The 21,471-nt window shown below is 44.9% G+C and overlaps 1 protein-coding gene across 3 annotated transcripts in view; it reads right to left on the bottom strand.

Annotated features, from left to right (window-relative positions):
- Positions 1-3,799, bottom strand: part of SHISA9 (shisa family member 9) — a 255,173-nt gene extending 251,374 nt beyond the window's left edge. For all 3 annotated transcript variants that reach the window (XM_037000414.2, XM_037000415.2, XM_037000416.2), the window contains exon 1: positions 2,782-3,799. In XM_037000414.2, coding sequence (XP_036856309.1) covers positions 2,782-3,467 — 686 coding nt within the window. In that variant the 5' untranslated portion in view covers positions 3,468-3,799. The remainder of the gene's footprint in view (positions 1-2,781) is intronic.
- Between the last annotated feature and the right edge of the window lie 17,672 nt (positions 3,800-21,471).

Genomic DNA, 21,471 nt, shown 5'->3' with positions numbered 1-21,471 from the left:
CAGTAGAAAAAAAAATTGAGAACTGCTCAAAAACATAAATCAGCATACATAAACAGAAATACACTGCAGACAAACAAAACATGTCTGCATGGTCTGGGAACTGTAGCTGGCCACCATTTGTGGTCACTTCTTCCAATCAATAGAGGTTGAATGTAGCTGCTGAATGAGCATCTGCACAGTTCTTCCAACATGATGTGTAAGAGCCCCCACATCCTCCTGGAACTGCTGCCTTTCTCCCGTTTTCTGTCCTCATCAGCCCAGAAGGAAAGAAGCAATGTGCCCAAGACGCTGAGTCCTAAAACCAACATCACAGAGGCCTATTCTGGGAAAACACAAATGCACGGGTCACCAGGAGCATGTGTGACCTGGGAACAGCAATGTGTCCTTAGTCTTGACATCTGCCCCAGACACAGTTGAGACCAGAGGCCTGGGGGCTGCACAATTTCCAAACTGTGTGACCTTGGACAAGCCAGCATGCAACCTGAGCCATGATTTTCTCATATGTAAGTGGGAATCAAAGTAGTGCCTATCTTACAGGGTAGGTGAACTGAGAACAAAATGAGAAAAGGTACTAGTACAGTGCCTGGCACCCAGGCCGGTTCTCCACAAATGTTAGTTCCTTTTCTGTAACAGTGGTTGCTGCAAGTGGAAAGCACAGGGAGCTTTACAAAGGTGCAGATGCTCAGGCCCAACTCAGAGATTCTGATTTAAATAGTCAAAGGTAGGACCCCTGGCAACAGGACTTTTTGAAAACGCATTCCAGGTGATCCTGAGCAGCAGCTAGGATGAAAACCATACCACAGAAACTGCCAGAAACAACCAATGATTCTTTCTGTTCAGGAGTTTGCACTCCACTCCATTCTGGAATTCTCAAAATGTTACAAGGAGAATGTGGGTTTGAGGCTCTGTTACCAGAGTATAGGTACCCCTAGATCAAGACTCCAAGCGGACCTTTCTGGCACCTGCAGAAGAGCGTGGCTGCAACAGGCTGAGTTGGAGAGATTCTCCCCCCACCACACACCCCAACAGCACTTAGGTATGGTATGGGGAGGCGTGCTGTCTCAACAGGAAAACCCAGATCAAAGAAGGCTTGAAGCTATCATCACCTTCCCGCGTCCATCCTTCCCTCCAACCCTCCCCCATCCCCCAACCAAACACCAAGAAGGTCTCCTTTAAGCGCTGGCGTGCAAGCAAAGGGCTGGGTGCAGATTTCAGCAGAGGAATTAACCCGAATCTCCAAGGCAGCCTACCTATCCCCCGTGAATCTCTCCCTACCAAGGCAACACCCGCTGCGGCAGTCGGCTTCCCTCTCTCCCGCACCTTAACCCAGACCGCGTGAATCCGTAGGGACTGCGGGCAAGGGAAGCCACCCAGCCGGTGAGCTTGGCAACAGGACACCTGGGGGTTGCAGGAGGTGGGCGGGGCCGGCGCCTTAACTCTTTTAGTAGATAAGGGCTGTTCAAATCCCCTTAGCTGACTTCTGTGCCTCATACCTCCCCGTCCGTGCACACCTCCCTGCTGACCTAAACAGAGAGGAACTTCCTCACCTCTTCCCCAAGATCTCTCCCCCAAGCGAAAAAAAAAATCATCGGATACTCTGCGTATAAATAGAAAATAATTACTAGAGAGGTGGTGATGTTCCTTCGCCTATTTTTGGTGGGTCTTTGTTCAGATTTTTAGGCAGGCGCTCGGAGCGCGTGCATACACACGCGCACACACAGGCACCAGGAGGTGTGTGGCGGCGGGGCGGGGGGAATGCAGAGGGGGACGCATGGCGACTCCGTTGCCCACAGCAGTAAAGAGGAGAAAGCTCGAGCCCCAGCCATCCTGCTGTTCGCAGGCCGCCTGCCGCTCTCCAGCCCCCACCAGCCCCTAGTCTCTCCCGGGTCTGGGGACTGCGCCCTCGCGGCTGCGTCCTCCGCCTTCAAAGTTACTGGGTTGTGCGAACCAATTTAGACACTTTTAAAAAAAGCAAAAGGCAAATAGCTCCATTAATCCCCAAATGCCTTCTCCCATCTGCTGCGACTTGCTCGTGCTGGGACTTGCATAATGAATACGGCAAACGGGAAAGTTGACAAATTTGGATGTCTGGGAGGTAAGCCCGGGCTCCGGCCCCCTCGGAGTCCACGCCAGACGCGGCAGAGGCGCAGGGCGCAGGAGGGGTGGGGTGGTGACAGGAGAAAGAAGCGAGGGGGTGAAGGGATGAGGGCAACTGAGGTCCCAATTTCTGTGACCTGCCAGCTCGGAAAAAGCGAAGCGGCCGTTCCAAGCAACGCTTTTATTCTCCCCGCACCCTCCACCTCCCTCGCCTCATTTTCGCGAGCCTTACGAGTTGCAGGCAGCACACAATCCCTCTCTTTCCCTACCTCCCTCACACACGCGCGCGCGGGCTCACACACGCCCCCTTCCCTTTCGGGCTCGCCTGCCCGTGTTTACCCAGAGGCTAGTATCTGGAATCCGAGTGGTGGACCCATCCCCCAAACCCAAGACTTCTGGGTTCACGAGCTCCCAGGCTGTAGGTCTCAGTCCGCTTCAATCCTCGGTGGGAGGGGGCAGCAAGGGGGGCACAGACCCTCCCCCACCCCCCACGCACACACATACGCTCATATCCACACCTGCGCTGAGCCCAGCGCCCCCTCTCCGCGCCCCGAGCCGAAGTTGGCTTCCCGGGTGACATCTCCCAGCGGAGAGGCTAGGGTGCGGAGGAGCGCCATTGCCTGGGGAAAGGTGGAGAGGCGAGAGAAGAGGAAGCGGCGCCCAGAGGGGGGGGTGGCAGCCCACCTGGACATGTGCTCCCTTTGCGGCCGGTGTGCCTTCTCCAGTCCCAGCTTGGTGAAGATGCCCACGAGCACCATGACGGCCACCACCCCGCAGATGATGTAAACGATCAGGTTGGTCTTGTCCTTGGTGGGGTCGTGCAGGGGGTCGTCCTTGCGCGCGGGGGGCTTGCCCGTGTTGAGCCAGAGAGGAGTGTCGTAGTTGGTGCAGGTGCTTTGGTTCAGTCGCCGCTTCTTAAACGTGCAGCAGAACCGGAAGCCACAAGTCCCGCAGCAGAAGATGAAGTCGCCTGAGCTGCAGTTGAACGGCGGGTCCCACTGGCCCATGACATCGAAGTAGCCCCGGCAGAAGTCCGGCGTGGGCGCCCGAGTCGGGGGCGCATCCGAGACCCCCACGCTCTCGCCGGCCTCTCCGGAGGCGGCCCCGGAGCGGTTGCCCCCCGCCAGCACCACCACTCCGCCCAGCTGCGCCAGCTGCCCGTGCCCCGCTCGCTCCTGCGCCCGGCACACGCGGGCGCACAGCTCGGTGAGGAAGCAGCCAAGGAGCAGTCGGAGGACGCGGCGCATCGTGTCTCCCAGCCAGGGCTCGGCCGCTCGGCCGCCGCTGAAGCCGCTGCAGCCGCCTCTCGAGACGCGGCCGAAGCTGCCGAGGCTGCTGCCGGGGGCTGCGAGCCGCTGCGGGCCGCACATGCAGGGAGCGGCGCGGGGCGCTTGGTGGTCGGCGGCCACTGCGCCCGGCTCAGCCCGCGTTCGCCTCCAGCGCGCCGCGCGCGGAGGGGCCGGCCGGGGAGGAGCGCGCGGGGCCGGGCGGGGGAAGGATGAGCGGGGGCAAGCGCGGGGTGCAGGTCCGGCCGGCTCCAGGGGGAGGCGGGGGCCGCAGAGCCGGGGAGAGTCTGTCTGTGCGCGCCTGCCTTTGGCCAGCGGCTCCGGACTCGCCGCTCCGCTCCCGCTCGCAGGATCCCTCTCACCTCTCCAGCTCGCCAAGTGCGCTGGAGAGAGCGAAGCGACACTTGTGGAATGAAGGGAGGGCAGGAGGAAAGGGGAGGAGGAGGAGGGCGGGCAGAAGAGGCGCGGGGGGGGGGGGGGGCGGGCGCGAGCTCGAGAAGGGCGGGGGCGCGGAAGAGGTGACTCGAGCGGGCGGGAGCCAGTTGGGGGGCGTGCAGAGCTGAGAAGGGCTGGCGGGCGGGGAGGAGGGAGCTTTGCCAGCCGCCAATGCTGAAGGAACAGCTCGGATTTCCCGGCAGGTGGAGGACGGCGGCGGGACCTCTCTGAGCTAGAGGAGAGGCTTCAGACCCTTTAAGGGTGCAGAGGCTGCTTCGCCGGTGGCTTTTTCAGGAGTGCATGCGCGCGCAGGTTCGAAGCCTGCCCACTAGGGAAAGGGTGGCTCGGTCACTTCCCCCTGCCCCTAGACACAGACTAGGTGGCCTCCACTCCAGGACAGATTAGGGCGCATTCTGATCAGAACTGCATCTCCCAGATGCGTGAGGCCGCCTTGCCCTTCCCCCTACTGCGCCCTCCAGCCCGACGCGCAACACGGCTGGCTCAACTCACTGGGCCTAGGAGAGGACCAAGGCTGAGCTGGGAAAGCGGGCGGCATGCCCCGGGGCCCAGGGTAAGCACGCCCAAGAGAGGGGCTTGGGATGAGATAAAGTCAAAGAAAGAAGCTCCAGGCGGGAAGGAGAGGCAGCGGACAAGGCCGAGGCACTGGCCTGTCCAAGAAAGGCTTTCCGTGGGACTCTCCCAGGCCCCGGACCAGTCACTTTCTGTTCCTCTTCGCCCTCGCAGCGTTTCCTGCGCTCCACAGGAGGGCACAACGCGCCGGCGCCTCGGCGCGCCCCGATCTGGTGCAGCTCAAGGCCCCGGACCCGCAGTCTCAGCCGCCCTCCCAGTTTCCGGAGCCGGCTGGCCCCTGTCCCCACCAAGCCTCCGAACATCCTCACCCGGGGCTGCGGAGCCTGCCGGCCTTGCTTCCTTGGCTTCCTGCCTCCTGTCAGCGTTTCCAAATCTGCCCTGTCTCGGCTCAGCCAGTTCCACCCAGCCCTCAGCCCGCTCCCATTTCTCCCACTTCTTCCTCTCCTCTGCTTGAATTTGACTCCAGTAGCCCCCAAAACAGCATTTGTACCAAAGCTGCTACACCAGATTTAGATCTCCACACGCCCCTGCGGTTTGTTGTTTAATTGCATTAACTAAGTATACACTTTGCAGTAGGCTAGGCGATTTGCAGTGAAGTGCTGTTTCCAGCACCCTTCTCTCCATGTGGCTGCAGTCAAGGGCTTCTCGGGGCATTTTCAGAGAACCAAGAAGTTGGGCCACATATAAAATAAAATATTGGGGTTCCATTACTGAAAAAGCATGGGGGTGTTATTTGGACTCCATGGCAAGTTTTCTCAGAATGAGAGGGAGTTTGGTTAATTGTGCCTTCTCTTTGAAGAAACATCACCTACTTGCTGGTCTTCCCAAAGACTTGCAAAGAATGACCTTGTTCCAGCAAAAACAGCCCAGGGTCACACTGACAGTGTGTGCATATATATATATTATGGGCTGTATTATGTCCCAAACTCCCCTGAATAAGTGGGTTTTAGTCTAAATTCATCAGATGCATCATAACAGGATCCTCAAAATAGGGCAGTGTGGTATGTCTGTCCTCCCACACCCACAGCGGTGCGAGTCTCTACAAACATAAGCATTGGTGTGCAAACTTGCATTGATTCACCGCTTGCCACATCCCACTAAGCTTGCTTTTTCTAAAATCACCTCCTCAAGGATGCTTAGAGCCGGGCCTCGCATCTAGCAGACAACCTGGGGCTGTTGGCCAAACCACTGAGTGACTGATCTCATTTAACTTACCTGCTAGGTAATATTACCAGGTCCACACCATAGAGGGACAGACTGAGGCCCAAAGCAATTAAACCAATTACCCGGAGTAGTTCAGCAAGGAAGTGGTGCAGTTGGCATTTGACCCAAGAAAATTGACTCTGGGGCCTGGGATCTAACCACTGCAGGTGGGGCCTTCCTAAAATACACCTGCAGACTCTCAGTCCACTTGACATTGTTAGGTATTTGAGTTTTGTCTGTCTCCCTGCCCTGAAAGAGCCTAGACACCTGCAAAGTCCCCCAAACCTACTAACACCATGATGGATATGCTCAGACAATGGGGTTTCGGCCAACATGAGAGGATTGGGATAAATCAGGATTGGGAAGAGCTGCTAGAGCAGGGTTGCTATGGTCCAGGAAGCTGAGGCTCAGAGAGGTTAAAGGCTTTGCCCAAGGCCACATGGCCAGCAAAGGGGAAAGCCAGGGCTGGATGTAGACTGCCCGACTCCTAAATCTCAGGTCTCCTGCTACACCCCACTGCACCCCACCGTGCTGCTTCCCAGCAAGCATCAGAGTTGACAGCTGAAGGCAAAGACACCTTTCCACAAAAGTCAGGAGTTTCGAGGCACTTCAAGATTTGATTTTGGAATTGAGAGAGAGAGAAAAGACCTCAGCAAGAGGAGACAAAATCTAGACAGAAAAGTCCATTTCAGAATCTGCCTCCAATCTCTATAAAATATTGCCTGTCACCAGGACCTCTGAGTCCTGTCCTCAGAAACGACTTGCTCTGGCTGCTGCTCCCGGTTTTAATTAACAGAGACTGCCCCCTGTTTGTGACAAGGAGAGTGCAAGGATTGTGCTTCAGAAAGAAGCCGCCCTGCTCCACCCTGTGTGGCTTATTTGCTAGATTCCAACCTTTAAGCCTCCTATTGTGGGAAGTTTCAACCAAACCAAAGTCCCTTCTTGCTCCTGCCTGCTGTGGCTGCCGCTGCTCCCGGGAACACTGCCCTCCCATTTCCCAAGCCTTTGGAAAATATTTAGAAGGAGGAGGAATCATCTTAGTTCATTTTTAGTCATCAAAGGAAAAAAGTCCATTTCCTCTGGGTGTGTCAAGTCAGTAAATAAAGTCACTACCTCCTAAGAGATGTGTGGTTATCAGGAACATGCCCCTGTTTAGAACATGTGCTCTAGAAGGTATTTCTGGGCTCCTGGAGGCAGAGGGGGAGGGGAGCACTTTATAAACTTCCTAATTTAAACACCTGGTAAGTTCATGGAAGATGAAAATCATCAGTTGCCTCCCCCACCACTACCCAAATGAATTCATGCAAATGTGGTAAAATTAAAATGCAGCTGTTAATGAAAACACTTTCTATGAACACGATGATGACATTATTATTTACAACAGAGGCACTTTTAATATCCAACGAAGAATCTCATTTGCTCTAGCCTTAATTATGTCAGACTGCAGGGCACACTGCAGTAACAGTGTGAGTGTCCTCCCCAACAATTACTCCAGGGAGCCGTGTAACAAAGGATGTTTGCCTACCAGGACTTGCAACCAACGTCTGCAAGCAACTCAACACATCAGATTATTTGTGCTGTGGACCTCATTCAAAAGTGTGGTTTTTAAATCGTCCGCATCAGGTGGCTTGTAGGGTTTCAAAGAGGTTCCTAAGCAACTGTTAGCCTTGAGAAAGGAGAGATGAAACAGCTGTTGGTTTGAAACCTCAGGAGTTCCCCTGGCAAAATTCAAAATTAGCCACATATATGGAAGGCAGGGAGAGATGGAACAAAGAGGCAGACCACTCCAGGTGGGTAAGTGGCAGAGAAACTTACCTACAAGGCTTGCAAGACAAGTCCAAGTCCATACTCACCAGCCAGAATCCTAAAAGTTGATAGAGAGGCATCAGTGGGGCTCATTCCCAAACACTGCCCAGACCATCTCAACACCACATTGCTGTCTCAAGGCTGTGTCCTTGAAACTGCTCCTAGTGCAGGAAGAGTATCCCCAAGGATGGGGACAGGGTGGAGAGCCTCTGATTGCTTGGGTCCAGCTTGAGGTCAACCAGAGGTCATGTCCTCTCGATGATCTCCAACAGCAGCTGAATTACAGCTAGCACGTTGCTGGGTTCAAACAACACACTGATTTGATATATTCTATTTTCTATTTTATATAAGTTATATTTTGTATTATATTTATATTTAATTAACTTGTTCTGTAAAGATAAGGGAAGCCTTACAAAAGAACTGGAGTGGGTCTAAAGTGTGGTTCCCCCAGACTGGAGGTGATATGTGAGATGATTTCTGGTGGTACCCCAACAAAGATTTTTTTTAATAGTTTTATATTTATTTCAATGCGTATCAGAAAAAATAATAATAATGACATACCAAACATGTGGCTTCATGGGCATAAGTGCTTAAGGTACAGTTAATTCTTTTAAGTGCATCAATTTAAAGTCAACTTATAAAAAATAAGAAAGACACTACCATAATTATTGATAAAATACAAATAAACAAATCTGAAGTGTCTAGTACTGAAAACTGAAGTTTAAGAAATGTGGGCTTTGGTACCAAGACAGGTTTTCTCAACTTCAGCATTTTGGAGTGGATAATTCTCGGTTGTAAGGCCGTCCTGCACAGTATAGGATGTTTACCAACATCCCTGGACTCTACCCACTAGATGCCATTAGCATCTCCCAGTTGTGACAACCAAAAACTATTGACAGGCAGATATTACCAAATGCCCCATGGAGGGTAGAATGAATGAAGAGCCACTGAACCTCACCTATGTTTAAAACCTGGCTCTTTCTTATATAAGGTTTATGATCTCAAATAAATCACTTAATGTCTCTAAGCCTTGGTTTTCTTGTAAGATGGGGATAAGCATGGGGCCTCTCCCCAGGAAGGTTACAGACACACCATACCTTCTGTAGCACACTTAGTATAGTGAAAAGAACCTTGGCAATTCTTAAAATAAGAATTTATTTAATATGAATTAATAAGAATCACTCTTATTATGGTGAACCTGAACTTTGTACAGAGTGCTGGGGAGATGGATGTCTGAAACAAGATCCTTGCTCTCTAGGATCTCAAAATCTCTGGGGCAAGATAGACAATAGAGGCAGGGCAGGCTTCCTGGGCATGCGAGCTATGTAGTCTATTACCCCATGCTCAGGAGAGGGGCTCAGTTTGATGCTCTGCAATTGCTTCTTGAAATTCTAAATGATTTTTTGACATGAGGCCCCACCAATTACGTAGCTGGTACTCTATGTAGGTTTTGCAATTCAGGCAGAAAAAGAAGTCAAGCTTATGGGAACATAGAGGAGAATCTTTAGCTCTATGTACACAAGAAAGGAGGACTTCCCAGAGGTGGTGATATTTGAACAGTCCTAAGTTAAATACATGTAAGCTTTCTCAGAAACATTGCTAGACTTTCTTTAAAAGTAGTTCTCAAACCATCAGCAGAACAAAAAGGCATCCTACAGTATGGGACAATATATTTGTAAATGACATATCTGACAAGGGGTTAACATCCAAAATATAGAAAGAGCTCACACATCTCAACAATCAAAAAGCAAATAACCCGATTAAAAAATGGGTGGAGGATATGAACAGCAATTTGCCAAAGAAGAAATTCAGATGGCCAACAGACAAATGAAAAGATGCTCCACCTCACTAATTATCAGGGAAATGCAAATTAAAACCACAATGAGATATCACCTCACACCAGTTAGGATAGCCAACATCCAGAAGACAAGGAACAACAAATGCTGATGAGGATGTGGAAAAAGGGGAACCCTCCTACACTGCTGGTAAGAATGTAAACTAGTTCAACCATTGTGTAAAGCAATATGGACGTTCCCCAAAAAACTAAAAATAGAAATACCATTGAACCCGGGAATTCCACTCCTAGGAATTTACACAAAGAAAACAACTTCTCAGATTCAAAAAGACATATGCACCCCTATGTTTATTGTATCACTATTTACAATAGCCAAGATATGGAAGCAACCTAGTGTCCATCAGTAGATGAATGGATAATGAAGAGGTGGTACATATACGCAATGAAATACTAGTCAACCATAGAAAGAAACAAATCCTACCATTTGCAACAACATGGATGGAGCTAGACGGTATTATGCTCAGTGAAATAAGTTAGGCCGAGAAAGACAAACAGCAAATGATTTCCCTCATTTGTGGAGTAAAACAATGAAGCAAAACTGAAAGAACAAAACAGCAGCAAACTCACAGACTCCAAGAAAGGACTAGTGGTTACTAAAGGAGGGGGAGGAAGGGAAAAGGGGATTGAGGGGTATTATGATTAGTACACATGGTGTGGGGAGTCATGGGGAAGACTGTAGGACAGAGAAGACAAGTAGTGACTCTGTGGCATCTTACTACACTGATGGGCAGTGACTGCAATGGGGTATGGGGGGGACTCGATAATATGGGTGAATGTAGTAACCACATTGCTTTTCATGGGAAACCTTCCTAAGAGTGTATGTCAATGATACCCTAATTTTTAAAAAATGTAGTTCTCAAATGCTAATTCACAGAACAATACCATTATGTATTGAAGCTTTCACTGGTCCATACAAAATTGAGAAAAGTAAGTTTGATGAAATAAATATTCCATAAACACCTCTCTTAATTATTGTGTATTCTATTTGTATTACAATTCACTTTCTAAAATAATGTTGTAGTTAGTAGAAATTAGTCTTATAATTAACATGTTTCTGCATATGTGTGTATTATGAAAATATTTTTTACCAGGGAAAAATTGGCTAACCTACCCTCCCCAATTTTTGGCCATTTTACTCTAGATGAAATCCTACGGTCTGGGACAACTAGCTTAAAAACTTCACTGTAGATTTGTTCACAAGCAAAGGATTGAATACAACCTCCATCAGTGAGATAGTGGCTAAATCATTTATAGTCCTTACATATTAGAACACTATAGAGCAGTTAACAAGAATGAGCAGTTCAAAATAATCTGGAACCCAGTTTAGACATCATTGCCTTTCTGATTCCCCAGGATGTAATATGTGTACTATATATACACGCATGCGCTAGTATCAAACAACCTTCAAGATAGAGGTTTTTAAAAAAACAAGGCAAAAATAACACACTTAGGCTTAAAATTTACAGACTGTTTCTGGAAAGATACACCAGAAGCAGTGGCGGCCTCTAGGGACAGGGACTGGACAGGGAGGGAGAATTGCTTTTCCTTGTATATTTTTGAGTACTGCTTTTTACCCATCTGATACTTTAACTATTAAAGGAAAGTGATTGATTAAAGTATTTTTAAAGGGAAAGAAAGAAGGAAGGAGGAATAGATGAAGCGAGGGCACAAAGGAAAAAGAAAAGAAAGAGCATCAAGCAGCTCAGCAACGACCATCATCTGCATTCTACTCCCAGCACCTCAGTGATGGAGCCTTGACCTTAACCAAAGCATTTCACTTCTTTGGGACTTGGTTTTTTCATTTGGCAAACAGGTCAGCAGAATTCAATGCTCTCTCAGAAGCCAACTCCAAAAATCCTCAGCAATATTCACTGACAGAGTGAATGGCTCGGGCAGAACTTTCTTTCTAATTAAAGCAGTAATCTTCCTGGCCTTCCACAGCAGCATACAATGTTACCATCGTAACATGAAATGGCTTTTTCTTCATTAGAGTCATCTTGGGAATCTGGTGCCTTGAAGGATATAAAATGAATCCTAAATAACATATTTGCAAATCATTAGAATAGGGATGATCTTCTTAGAAGAGGCACATTTGGGTGCCTGATCAACCCTTGATCCTCTTCAGAGAAAAGTCTCTGCTCTCCCATCCTCCATCGCCTGACCAAAGATAAAGCCAGACACCTGACCCAGGAGGATCCATTCACTGATAATGCTACCCAAAAGCCAATTCGATTTCCCCTTAAGGACTTGAACTACAAAACCGATTGGAAGAGGGCAGAGAAAAGGCCCATTTCATGAACCCTTAGCAACCAGAAGGAAAGTTGCATGAGGGCGAGAGTTATGACAGTCTTGTTCACTGCTTCATGCCCAGTGCCTGCCATCATCCTGACACATAGTAGGTGCTCAGCAAATATGAGGTCAAAGTAAAAATAATTGCAACAGGGATGGTCCAAAAACTATTCAGCTCCTGGTCCCTTATGACTCTTGCCTTTTAGAGAACTAGATTTGTAACTTTTCTTGGGATTTTGTGGATTTTTATCTTTCTTTAAAACCCACTTATACCTAAGCTAATTTGAACAGATTTTGGTTTCTTTCATCCAAAAGAGCTCTAAGACAGTTATTTTTTTTCCTCAAAATATGAATCAATGTTTTCCCTGAGATTACTTTCAAGTAAACACTATTGAAATTCATAGTAATATGTTCTGTGGTCCAATTCGACTCAGCAAACATGCATTGAGCTAGGAACTATGAGACAGCTGAAAGATAAATAGGGCAATATCCCTACCATCAGGAAGCTAGCATTCAGATGGAAAATGACACACAGTTAAGTCAGTCTAATAGCATATCATTCTGAAAGAGGAGGTTTAAATTAAATGCACTATGGGTATATGGGAGAAAGGGATCAGTATCAGGGAAGACTTTGTGGAGGAGGTGACCCTGAAGATAGGCTTTGAAAAATGAGTAGGCTGTCCCAGGGAAAGAGTATTCTGGGCAGAAAGAACATTTTGAATAAGAGCACAGAGCCAGGGAACAACTGGTAGGTAGTGTGGCTGAATGATGGGCTACACGGTGGAATGACATGGAAGGCAAGGCTGGAAGAGTACCATGAGAATAATGAGAGTGAACCACATTGTTTTTTACCAAGATCCCAGCTCAGTGTTTGAAATTATCCAGGCCAATAGGAATTCTTTAAAAAGAGTGGTACATTTGACAAGTCTCCAAGTGCTAAGAGGACACTTGAAGCCCTTGAAACTCTATGACGCAGAAGAAGAAAAATTATCACACCTAATCTCAGTGATGGTCACATTTTCTACTCGAAGTGCGTTGTTCCTTCCCACAACATACAATAAGCAGGGGATGCTCCCTCAGTACCATACATAGGTAGTTAAAGATGAGTATCTTTTTGAAGTAATGTTGTGGAACTAGAGAGTGGGGATAATTGCACTATATTGTGAATGTACTAAAAGCTAATGAATTATGTACATTAAAATGGGTGGGGTAAAAATGAGTCAAGCCTTGGCTTGAGCAAGGTTCATGTTCTAAGATTATACTGACAGATGGGGCTTGGTTGGTGAGAGCTACTTTATACACAGAGGCCAATTCAATAAGCATGATGCTGTATGTGGACAACTGTTGTCTTCTTTTAATATAAGATCAAAATAACCAAGGAAATGGGCACTTAATCCCTGTCGTGGAAGTATACATTTTTGCTGGCATGAGGGTGAGCATCTGACTCCAACTTTTTAAATGTTGAATGCATGAATGTTGGTATGGACAATTCTCCTTCAAGGGGCCTACCCTTATGCATAAGACACTTGTATACAAGACTGCAGACAAAAATTTTTGTTGTAACATTGTATTAGTGAAAAATTTAGAAACAACCTAAATGTTCCTCAGTAGGAGACTGGCTAAACAAAGAAGAATAAATAAATAGGATAAACCAACAGAATGTGGTTAGCTCTAGGCAGTGCTACTTAAGAGGGTGCTTTTTCTATTTAATATTTTCCATTCTTATTTGATTCCTTGTGGCATGCTTACTTTTACAATTTCAACAAATCCACAAGTTTTCTTTAATCCAACAAGGCTTTATTAAATCCCATGGAAAATATGTATATTCTTCAACTTAGATTTCTCATTTTATTGAATGGAGAAATGTTAACAAAAAAGCAAAGTCTGTGCCTGTTTTATGCACATTTGGGGCACAAGAAATATTAAAACTTGGATGTGTTTGATCAATGGTAACCTGAAGGAGACTTCCTAACTTGCATTCTGAATGCAGATCAGAATCGTGTTATAAAACCAAAGTCTGTCAGCCACATGTTGTCCATTGATGAATTCATAAAATGTGTAGAAATTACTGGATTGTCAAGTCAGCAACAAAATTAGGGCTGTTGGACCAGGCACTATTGGTGCTCCACCCAGACCCCTTTGTAGTCCTTTGACCATCTCTTGTGGCCCTTGCCTGCTTTGAAGTGTTTTTGCTTCTATTTCCATGCACGAGTAAGTCTTTAAAGGAAGAGAACTGTTTCCAGCTACTAGAACAAATTAGCTTGGATGTTCTGAACCAGCGGTGATCAGAGGTTGCATCCCTCTGAGGAGCCTTTGGTGAATGACTTCTGCATGCAGGAGTATGGAATTCAAACTCTCTTGCTTCGTTTCAGAATGAACTCAGGCATACCTCCCATTCCAGAGTCCCTTGGGGGATCAGGCCAGTTACCTTCTGTGGAACTTTGCCTGAAATCACACTTCCGTTTGGCTTCCTGCTGCCAGTGCTTCCTTAATAAATCAACTGCACAGGAATCCTCATCTCAGGGTCTTTCTTCTGAACAACTCAGTCTCACGCCACCATTGTTATAAGTTTAAACTCAAACTCGGAAAGAAAAAGTGCAAACAAAAGCAAAGGCCAGTTTCAGAAAGGTCCGGTTCCAATAAAACAGGATGATTTAAATCACAAATTATGGCTGATGTGAATGTCTTGAAGCTTCAACTCTTATTTGCTACTCAAGTTCTGTAACCTGCTAATGATTCTGTCTATTGAAAGATGCACTATCTTCTCATGCCATGTGGATAACACCAATGCATTTCACTTAATAAATAAATTAGCTTTTTCTAATTACATATATCCTTGGAATTATTAACATTAGGAAAGTCAGGGAAAACTTTGCGGATTCTTCTATTTCTTGCATCGATCTGTTCTTATTAGAATAGTGGAATTGCTTTTGTACTTCTGTCCACAATCATTTTGCAAATCTTAGGAAAAATATCTTATTTCTTTTATGGGAGACTTACTAGGTTCTTCTGGGGGATTAAATGAGGTTAAGTACAGAACCTAGCCCAGAGTGTGACCATGGGAGGAGCCCAGTTAGTCACCTTCCTTCTTTCTGAAGCTGTGATTCTAATTGTGATCCCCAAAGTGTGGTCCCATGTCAGAAACACCTGGTGTGCTTAACAAATGCAGATTCCTCAGCTCTGTCCTTCTGAGTCAGAATCTCCAGAAAAGACACAGAAATCAACATTTTTTTAAAGGCCTTCCACTTGAATTTTATGCATTTCAAAGTTTAAATATCATTATCTCAGATTCAGTGGTTTCCTACTAGAGTGATCATGAGAATAAATGTGTGTTAACAGGTATGGTTTTCTTTGAAAATGATAGAAAGTGAAACTAACATAAGCTAAAGAAAAGAAAAGAAAAAAAAGAGGTGGGCAGATTGATTATTAGTTCACAAAACTCAAAAGTCCAAGGTTAGGTTTAGGCCTGGCCAGATCCAGGGACTCAAATGCTGCTTTCAAGATTCTCTTTCCTCCATCTGCTGGCTCTCTTATTGTCTTATTTGGCTTCATTCGTGGGCTCCTCATGTGGTGAAATGACAGCCACCAGCAACTGTGTGCCTACCATCTTTATACCAATGATTCTCAGAAGTAGGTGCCTCTTTGCTGGTGGATTTAGCAAAAGTCTCTGGGAAATATCTGATCGGCCTGGCCTGGGTCACATGCCCATCTCTGAGCCAGTCAATAGCCAGAAGGATATAGTGGTGTGATAGGTGAGGTTTGAGTCATGTGTCCATCCCTATGGCAGAGATAACAGTGTCAATCTCACCTAAATCACATACATGGGTTTCCCCCAAGAAATAAGTATCCTATTGCCAGAGGACTGATCTCCAATTCGCTAAAACCAGAATCTAAGTTCGTTTAGAGTCTTCCACATGATTCCACTGATGGCCAGCATTTGGTTGTGGGAGGGAAGAAACTATTCCTGGAGGGAAGAAAAAAAAATTGAGACAGGACCCAAAAGGACTCAGAGTCTAATTTGAAAAGTACATCAAGACGTTGAGAGAAGATGTGGGAAAAGTTGCTGAGAGAAGGTCCTGGTAGTGTCTTTTGTGGCCAGTCTGCTGCATCAGCATGTCATATGTAAAGAGCAAAGCACCCTCTCATTTTAATAACAAACTTAACTGCCCTCACATACACAGGAGATTGTGGTGCTAGCCAATTAAAAATTTCAATCTCACATCAGGTACAGCAAACCAATATTTTTTAGACCAGACAGATAGAAGAAATGGGTAGTTCTTAACATGGTATCTGAGGCATTAAAGAAGTGTTGCCATGAAAAGAACAATGATTTGGATGTCAAAAGCACATTTCAGGGATCGGTGTGATGGGAAGGATGCTTAAAACAGAACAACTCAGCATCTTACTGGGAAGTGCAGGATGGACAGCAGGAAATCAGTGTGCATGTGTGTCTGTCCCACCTGCACGGTTCATCCCCCTAACAATGAACTGGCCTCTTTAGTAGTGGTTTTATGAATTTCGTCTTGTGCCCAATTTAAACCCTCACCAGATGGGACTATTATTCAGACTTGCTTTGGTTGATGGGACTGCTTTTAAGGAGCTCTGCTCCATATAAGAATGGCTTTCCCTGATGGATGTTAACTAAAATCGCTTCACAATAGACGTGTGTCAAATCGGGCTGTACACCTTAAACTTACACACTGTTGTATGTCAATTACATCTCATGAAAGCTGAGAAAAAAAGAAATGTCCTTCCTCTCGTTTACAAATAGAATTGGATATTCCTTTAATCACTTATTTAAAAATATCTATTAAGGATCTACTATGTGATACACAGGGATAGGTGCTGAGGATACAACAATGTAAAAAACACATAAACTCCTACCCTTGTGGAGCTTATGTTCTAGAAGCACACTGTCCATATGGCATCCATGAGACACATGAGCACTGTTGAGACCTTGAGAGGTGGCTAGTCCAAAATGGATTGTGCTGAGTAAAAAATACATGATTTTAAAGACTTAGCACTGAAAAAAGAGTGTGAAGTATGTCAATTATTTCTACAGATTACATATTAAAATGATACTCTTGGGTATTATCAACTCAAGTAAGATATGTCATTAAAATTAATTTCAACTGTTTTCCTTTACTTCTCTAGTGGTGTTACAAGAAAATTTAAAATTTTGTGTGTGGCTTGCAGTATACTTCTATGGATTAGCACTGTTGTAGAGCTGTGGTTCTCAAATAGGATTGATTTTTTCCCCTCTCTCATGACATCGGGCAACAAAAATGAGTCTAGCTTTTACAGCTCTAAATCTGTCATCAATTTGGAAATTTGACCTTGCAGGACTGATTTTTGAGAGGTTCTTCCTGTGTTCCACACCTTGGAATCCATGCAGCTGTCCCCAGGTGGTATGTAGTGAGACCCTTAGATAGTGTGAGATTCTGTTAGAGGAGGTCATCGAGAGCACATTGACTGTTGGTTGACCCTCAAGCTGATCCAGGCAATCGGGGGCCCCTCACCCACTCCTCTATCCTTGGAATGTATGCTCCACCCACCATCCTCCTATCTGGAGCTGTTTCAGGGATGCAGCCTTGAGAGAGTAAGGTGGGGTTGAGATCTTCTGGGTGGTATATAGGACTGAACCCCACTGATGCCTCTCTATAAAAGTTTAGGATTCTGAAGGGCAGGGGGAGAGATCTATTTGTCCTGTGGCACCCAAGATAAGCCTCATCTGTCAGTCTCTTTGCTTATCAACCCTGATGCCTACCCATCTGGAGTGGCTGCCTCTCTTCTCTCTCTCCTTGCCCTCTGGGTGCAGGGCCAGTTTGTGAACCAACACTCCCCCCAGATTTTAAGGTATGCATTTCTTGCCTTCCTGTGCAGTTTTACAATCTGTAACTCCATCTCTCAACAATATAGTTTCATTTTGCCTGTTTTTGAGCCTTATGTAAGTGGAATCATACTGTATGTATTCTTCCATACCTTGTTCTTTTGCTCAGTGTTACATTCTTTAGATTCATCCTCCCAGTTAAATTAGCTCTATGTTTACTTTCACTGCTGTATAGTATTCCACAAATCTACTACATATATGCCATAATTTCTTGTACTATATTCATGTAATAGTATAGTATTCTTGTAATTCTATACTCACAGTATTCTATATTCATATAGAATTCTATTATATTTTACATAGAATACTATATTGATAGTTCTATAGTATACAATATATTTATCTAGTCTACTGATGAAGCATATTTAGGTGGTTTCCTTTTTTTTTTGAACAATGCTGCTTTGAACATTCTAGAACATGAATGTTGCACTGATGTGCCTCGGTTTCTCTAGGATATGTCATCACCAAATTTTAATGCAAAAATCTCTGCAGAATCTAACTCTGCATGTATATCTGAGTCTGAGTAAAAGCAGCTCTTCTGAATCCCTTATTGAGTCATAAAGCTTCCATAATGCACCTCCCACTCTGTCCTAGCTCCAAGTGTTTAGCTTAAAAATTCCATCCAGCACTGCTAGATATCAAAGCCCCAAGGACTCTCTCCTTGATTTTTCCCTTTCTTCCCCATCTCTTTGCCTAAAGGAGGAAAGAGCTTTCTCTTTCCTGCAAATCCTTGTACTTCCTCCACATTGCTCACCAGAGTGATTTAGCTAAAAGGAAAATCTGACCCACATTTGAAACCTTTCATTGACTCCCACCACCCTCAAGATAAAGTCCCAAATCCTTAGGATAGCATCACAGTCCTCTGTGAGCTCCCCAATCTGGCTGCCAGCCACACCCACTTTCTCTTTTGAGCAATACCAAATGGCTTATAGCTTCCACTACACTCTGTGATTTTTCACAACTCTTTGCTTTCCGCCATGCTGTTCTCTCTGCCTGGAACAACTTTCCCAGATCTTGTTTTTGGCATAAACTCCTACCCATCCTTTAAAACTGAATTCAAATATCATCTCCTCCAGGAAACGCTGCTTCTTGCTGCACTCCCTTCCTCCCATCCCTGGCCAGGCTGGTTGGTCCTTTGCTTATTCTCCCACATCACCAGGCATTTCTCTCTGGACTAATGTGAATTACACTGTATGATTGCCAGACTGCCCCCTTCCTGGCCCCCAACACACACAGACACACAAACAAACACACCCCGCCCTGTGCTGAGAGCTCTTGTGATGAGGGGCCCTTTCTTATTTATCTCTCTATTTTCAATGTTGAACACAATGCCAGACACTTAGTGTGATGGTTAATATTATGTATCAACTTGACTGGATCACAGGGTGCCCAGATATTTGACTAAACACTATTTCAGATATGTCTGGAGGGTGTTTCTGGATGAGATTAGCATTTGAATCTATAGTAAGGCCAATCACCCTCTCTCATGTGGGCAGGCCTCATCCAATCCCTTGAAAGCCTGAATGGATCAAAAAGGTAGAGGAAAGGACAATTCCTATCTCTGACAGACTTGGAGAGCTAAATCATGGTCTTCTCCTGAACCAAACCTTACACCATAGATGCTCCTTGTTCTCAGGCCTTCAGACTTGAACTTTATCACCAGCTTTCGTGAGTATCCCCTTCTCAGCCTCCATAATTAAGTGAGTCAATTTCTTTTAGTAATCTCTTATAAATTTATATAAATCCTATATATCTCCTATTGGTTCTATTTCTTTGGAGAAACTAGTGTATTAGCCTGACTAATACACTTGGTAAATGCTAAGTAAATATTCATTGGGCCGAACTGGCCTTTGAACTTGAACTTGGCTTAGATGGACGAGCCTGCGGAGCACAATGCTAAGAAGTCTCAGTCACTATGTTGCAAATGACCATGTTACAAGTGGTCTCTCCTAGAACTGGGCACTATGGAAGTCTGACTCACCTCCATCCATTCCTCTCACTACTTTTGTCATTTAAGCAAGAAAAAATTTTTACTACACGATTCACTTCTCTTCCCAATTTCCATCCTCCAAACCGTAAAGTTGCTATGTAAAGTTAATTAGATCAAACATTTTAGGATTGCCTAACACTGCTCTGGTAAGTAACTATGCCCATAAATGAGTGTTTCTCAATGTACATAAACACTCAAACAAGAACATGTGTTTTCAACAGAACACAGCTTGGTGTTTATACAGATACCCAGGTTATCCTCAATAAATCAGGATTTTTCTGTACTTCAGGGTCATCTTTCAGAATATAAAGGAATTAACCTATAATCCTCTAAATAAAGGACAGGATATTGGCTTAAAATTTAACTAGCTGAAGAGAAATGTACTGGAAAATTCTCTATTTGAATATTTAACATGTTTAATTTTTCTTACGTGTGTCTGTCCTAAAAGTCAAAAACCAAGACATGAAGTCCAGTTAGTTAAAGATTACTAGTGTAGTTGGATACATGAAACAGGTGTTTTATTATAATTCACAGAGAAAGTGTGGATGAGTCCTACTCTCCCTTGCCCCTTCCATACCTGTGGCAGACATCACTCTTCAATTCCAGCATTCATTTCCTCTGAGGCTGGCAGAGACTCAAAATCTTTTCAAGATAGCACTCCAAACAGAACTGATCCAGGAGGTGAAACATGTTTGCTGTATCTCAAATTGAAAAAGTGCCAAGAAATTTTTGGGCAAGGGGTCATTTCTTACTTTTCTAAGTTGGATAAGAATATATTTCAGTTGATACTATAGATGTCCCTAACATACTGATGTCCTCCACACTGGTACTGTTTTTTCCCTGAAGGTCTTACTGCTTCTCCACTGATTTTTCTCTTCTCCCATTGTTAAGGGTCCTTAGAATTTATGCCATGTAGTTGAGTGTCCAATTAGATTGCTTAGTTCCTTGGGAGAAGAGGCAGCATCTTAACTGGTGGTGGACATAGCAAAATTCTGAATACATAGTAGATGCTCAGTTAAATATGCCCTCTTGATTATTGCTACATAAAGAGAGGAAAGAACAGAGAGAAGGGTCTTACCCTCTCAGGAAGTTTCAAGGAAAAGTTGTCGTCTATATATATATATATATATATATATATATATATATATATATATATATATATATATAGAAACCTTAAGTGAGAATTAAACTAAAACAACAAGCTATTTTCCCTATCCTTTCAAGCCTAACCTCTTCAAACTATTTATGGTTACATGATGGAGGGAAATCAGTTCAGAGACCACACTATCCAAAATTCAGAAGACATTCTGTTAATGCTGGGTTTAATAATTTAATATGTCAAATAATCTTTCCGCACTTCATGTCCAACAAGATCATTAATGCTGGATCTTTGTGATGCCATGAATTTTAAATTCTGCCATAGTCCTTCCCTGGTATGCTGTCTTCCATCAGTGAAAATACTTACTTTTCCCTAAGACTGACTGTTCCCTCACCTTTTCTTAAGTTTTTCACTCTATCTGAAATTTTTTTCTTTTCTATATTTTCACATCCTGATCTTGCCTGATCTTCAAAGTCAACTCAGGGACCCCCTCTGCCATAAAACCTCTCCTGACTCCCTTATAGAATAGCAAAATTCTCCCTCTGGATGTCCACATATATGCTGCAGCTCACTAAGGGTTTGTATGCTATAACATGTCAGACTCATGGGCTTAAGAATCTGGCAGACACCTGGGTGAGAATCCTGGCTTTGCCACTGGCTGGCTGAGTGACCTCAGGCAAAGCTCTTATCCTCATTAAGCCTCAGTTTCTTCATCCATAAAACAGAGACAAAAGTAACACCAACCTCAAAGAATTCCTACAAGGACTAAGTAAAATAATGAATGCAAAGCACTTCACAGCCAGGTACACAGGAAGCACTTATTTAAATATTATTTCTAATTATTATCATGTAATCTGATATTGATTTATAATTTTAATATCTGTCCTTATATATGACAGACTTTTTAAGCATATGTCATCTCCCCTAACG

The sequence above is a fragment of the Manis javanica genome, chromosome 10 (genome assembly GCF_040802235.1).
Source record: "Manis javanica isolate MJ-LG chromosome 10, MJ_LKY, whole genome shotgun sequence".
NCBI classification, from domain to species: Eukaryota; Metazoa; Chordata; class Mammalia; order Pholidota; family Manidae; genus Manis; species Manis javanica.
Note: the sequence above shows the minus strand (reverse complement) of the source record. Positions and strands in the feature narration are given on the sequence as shown.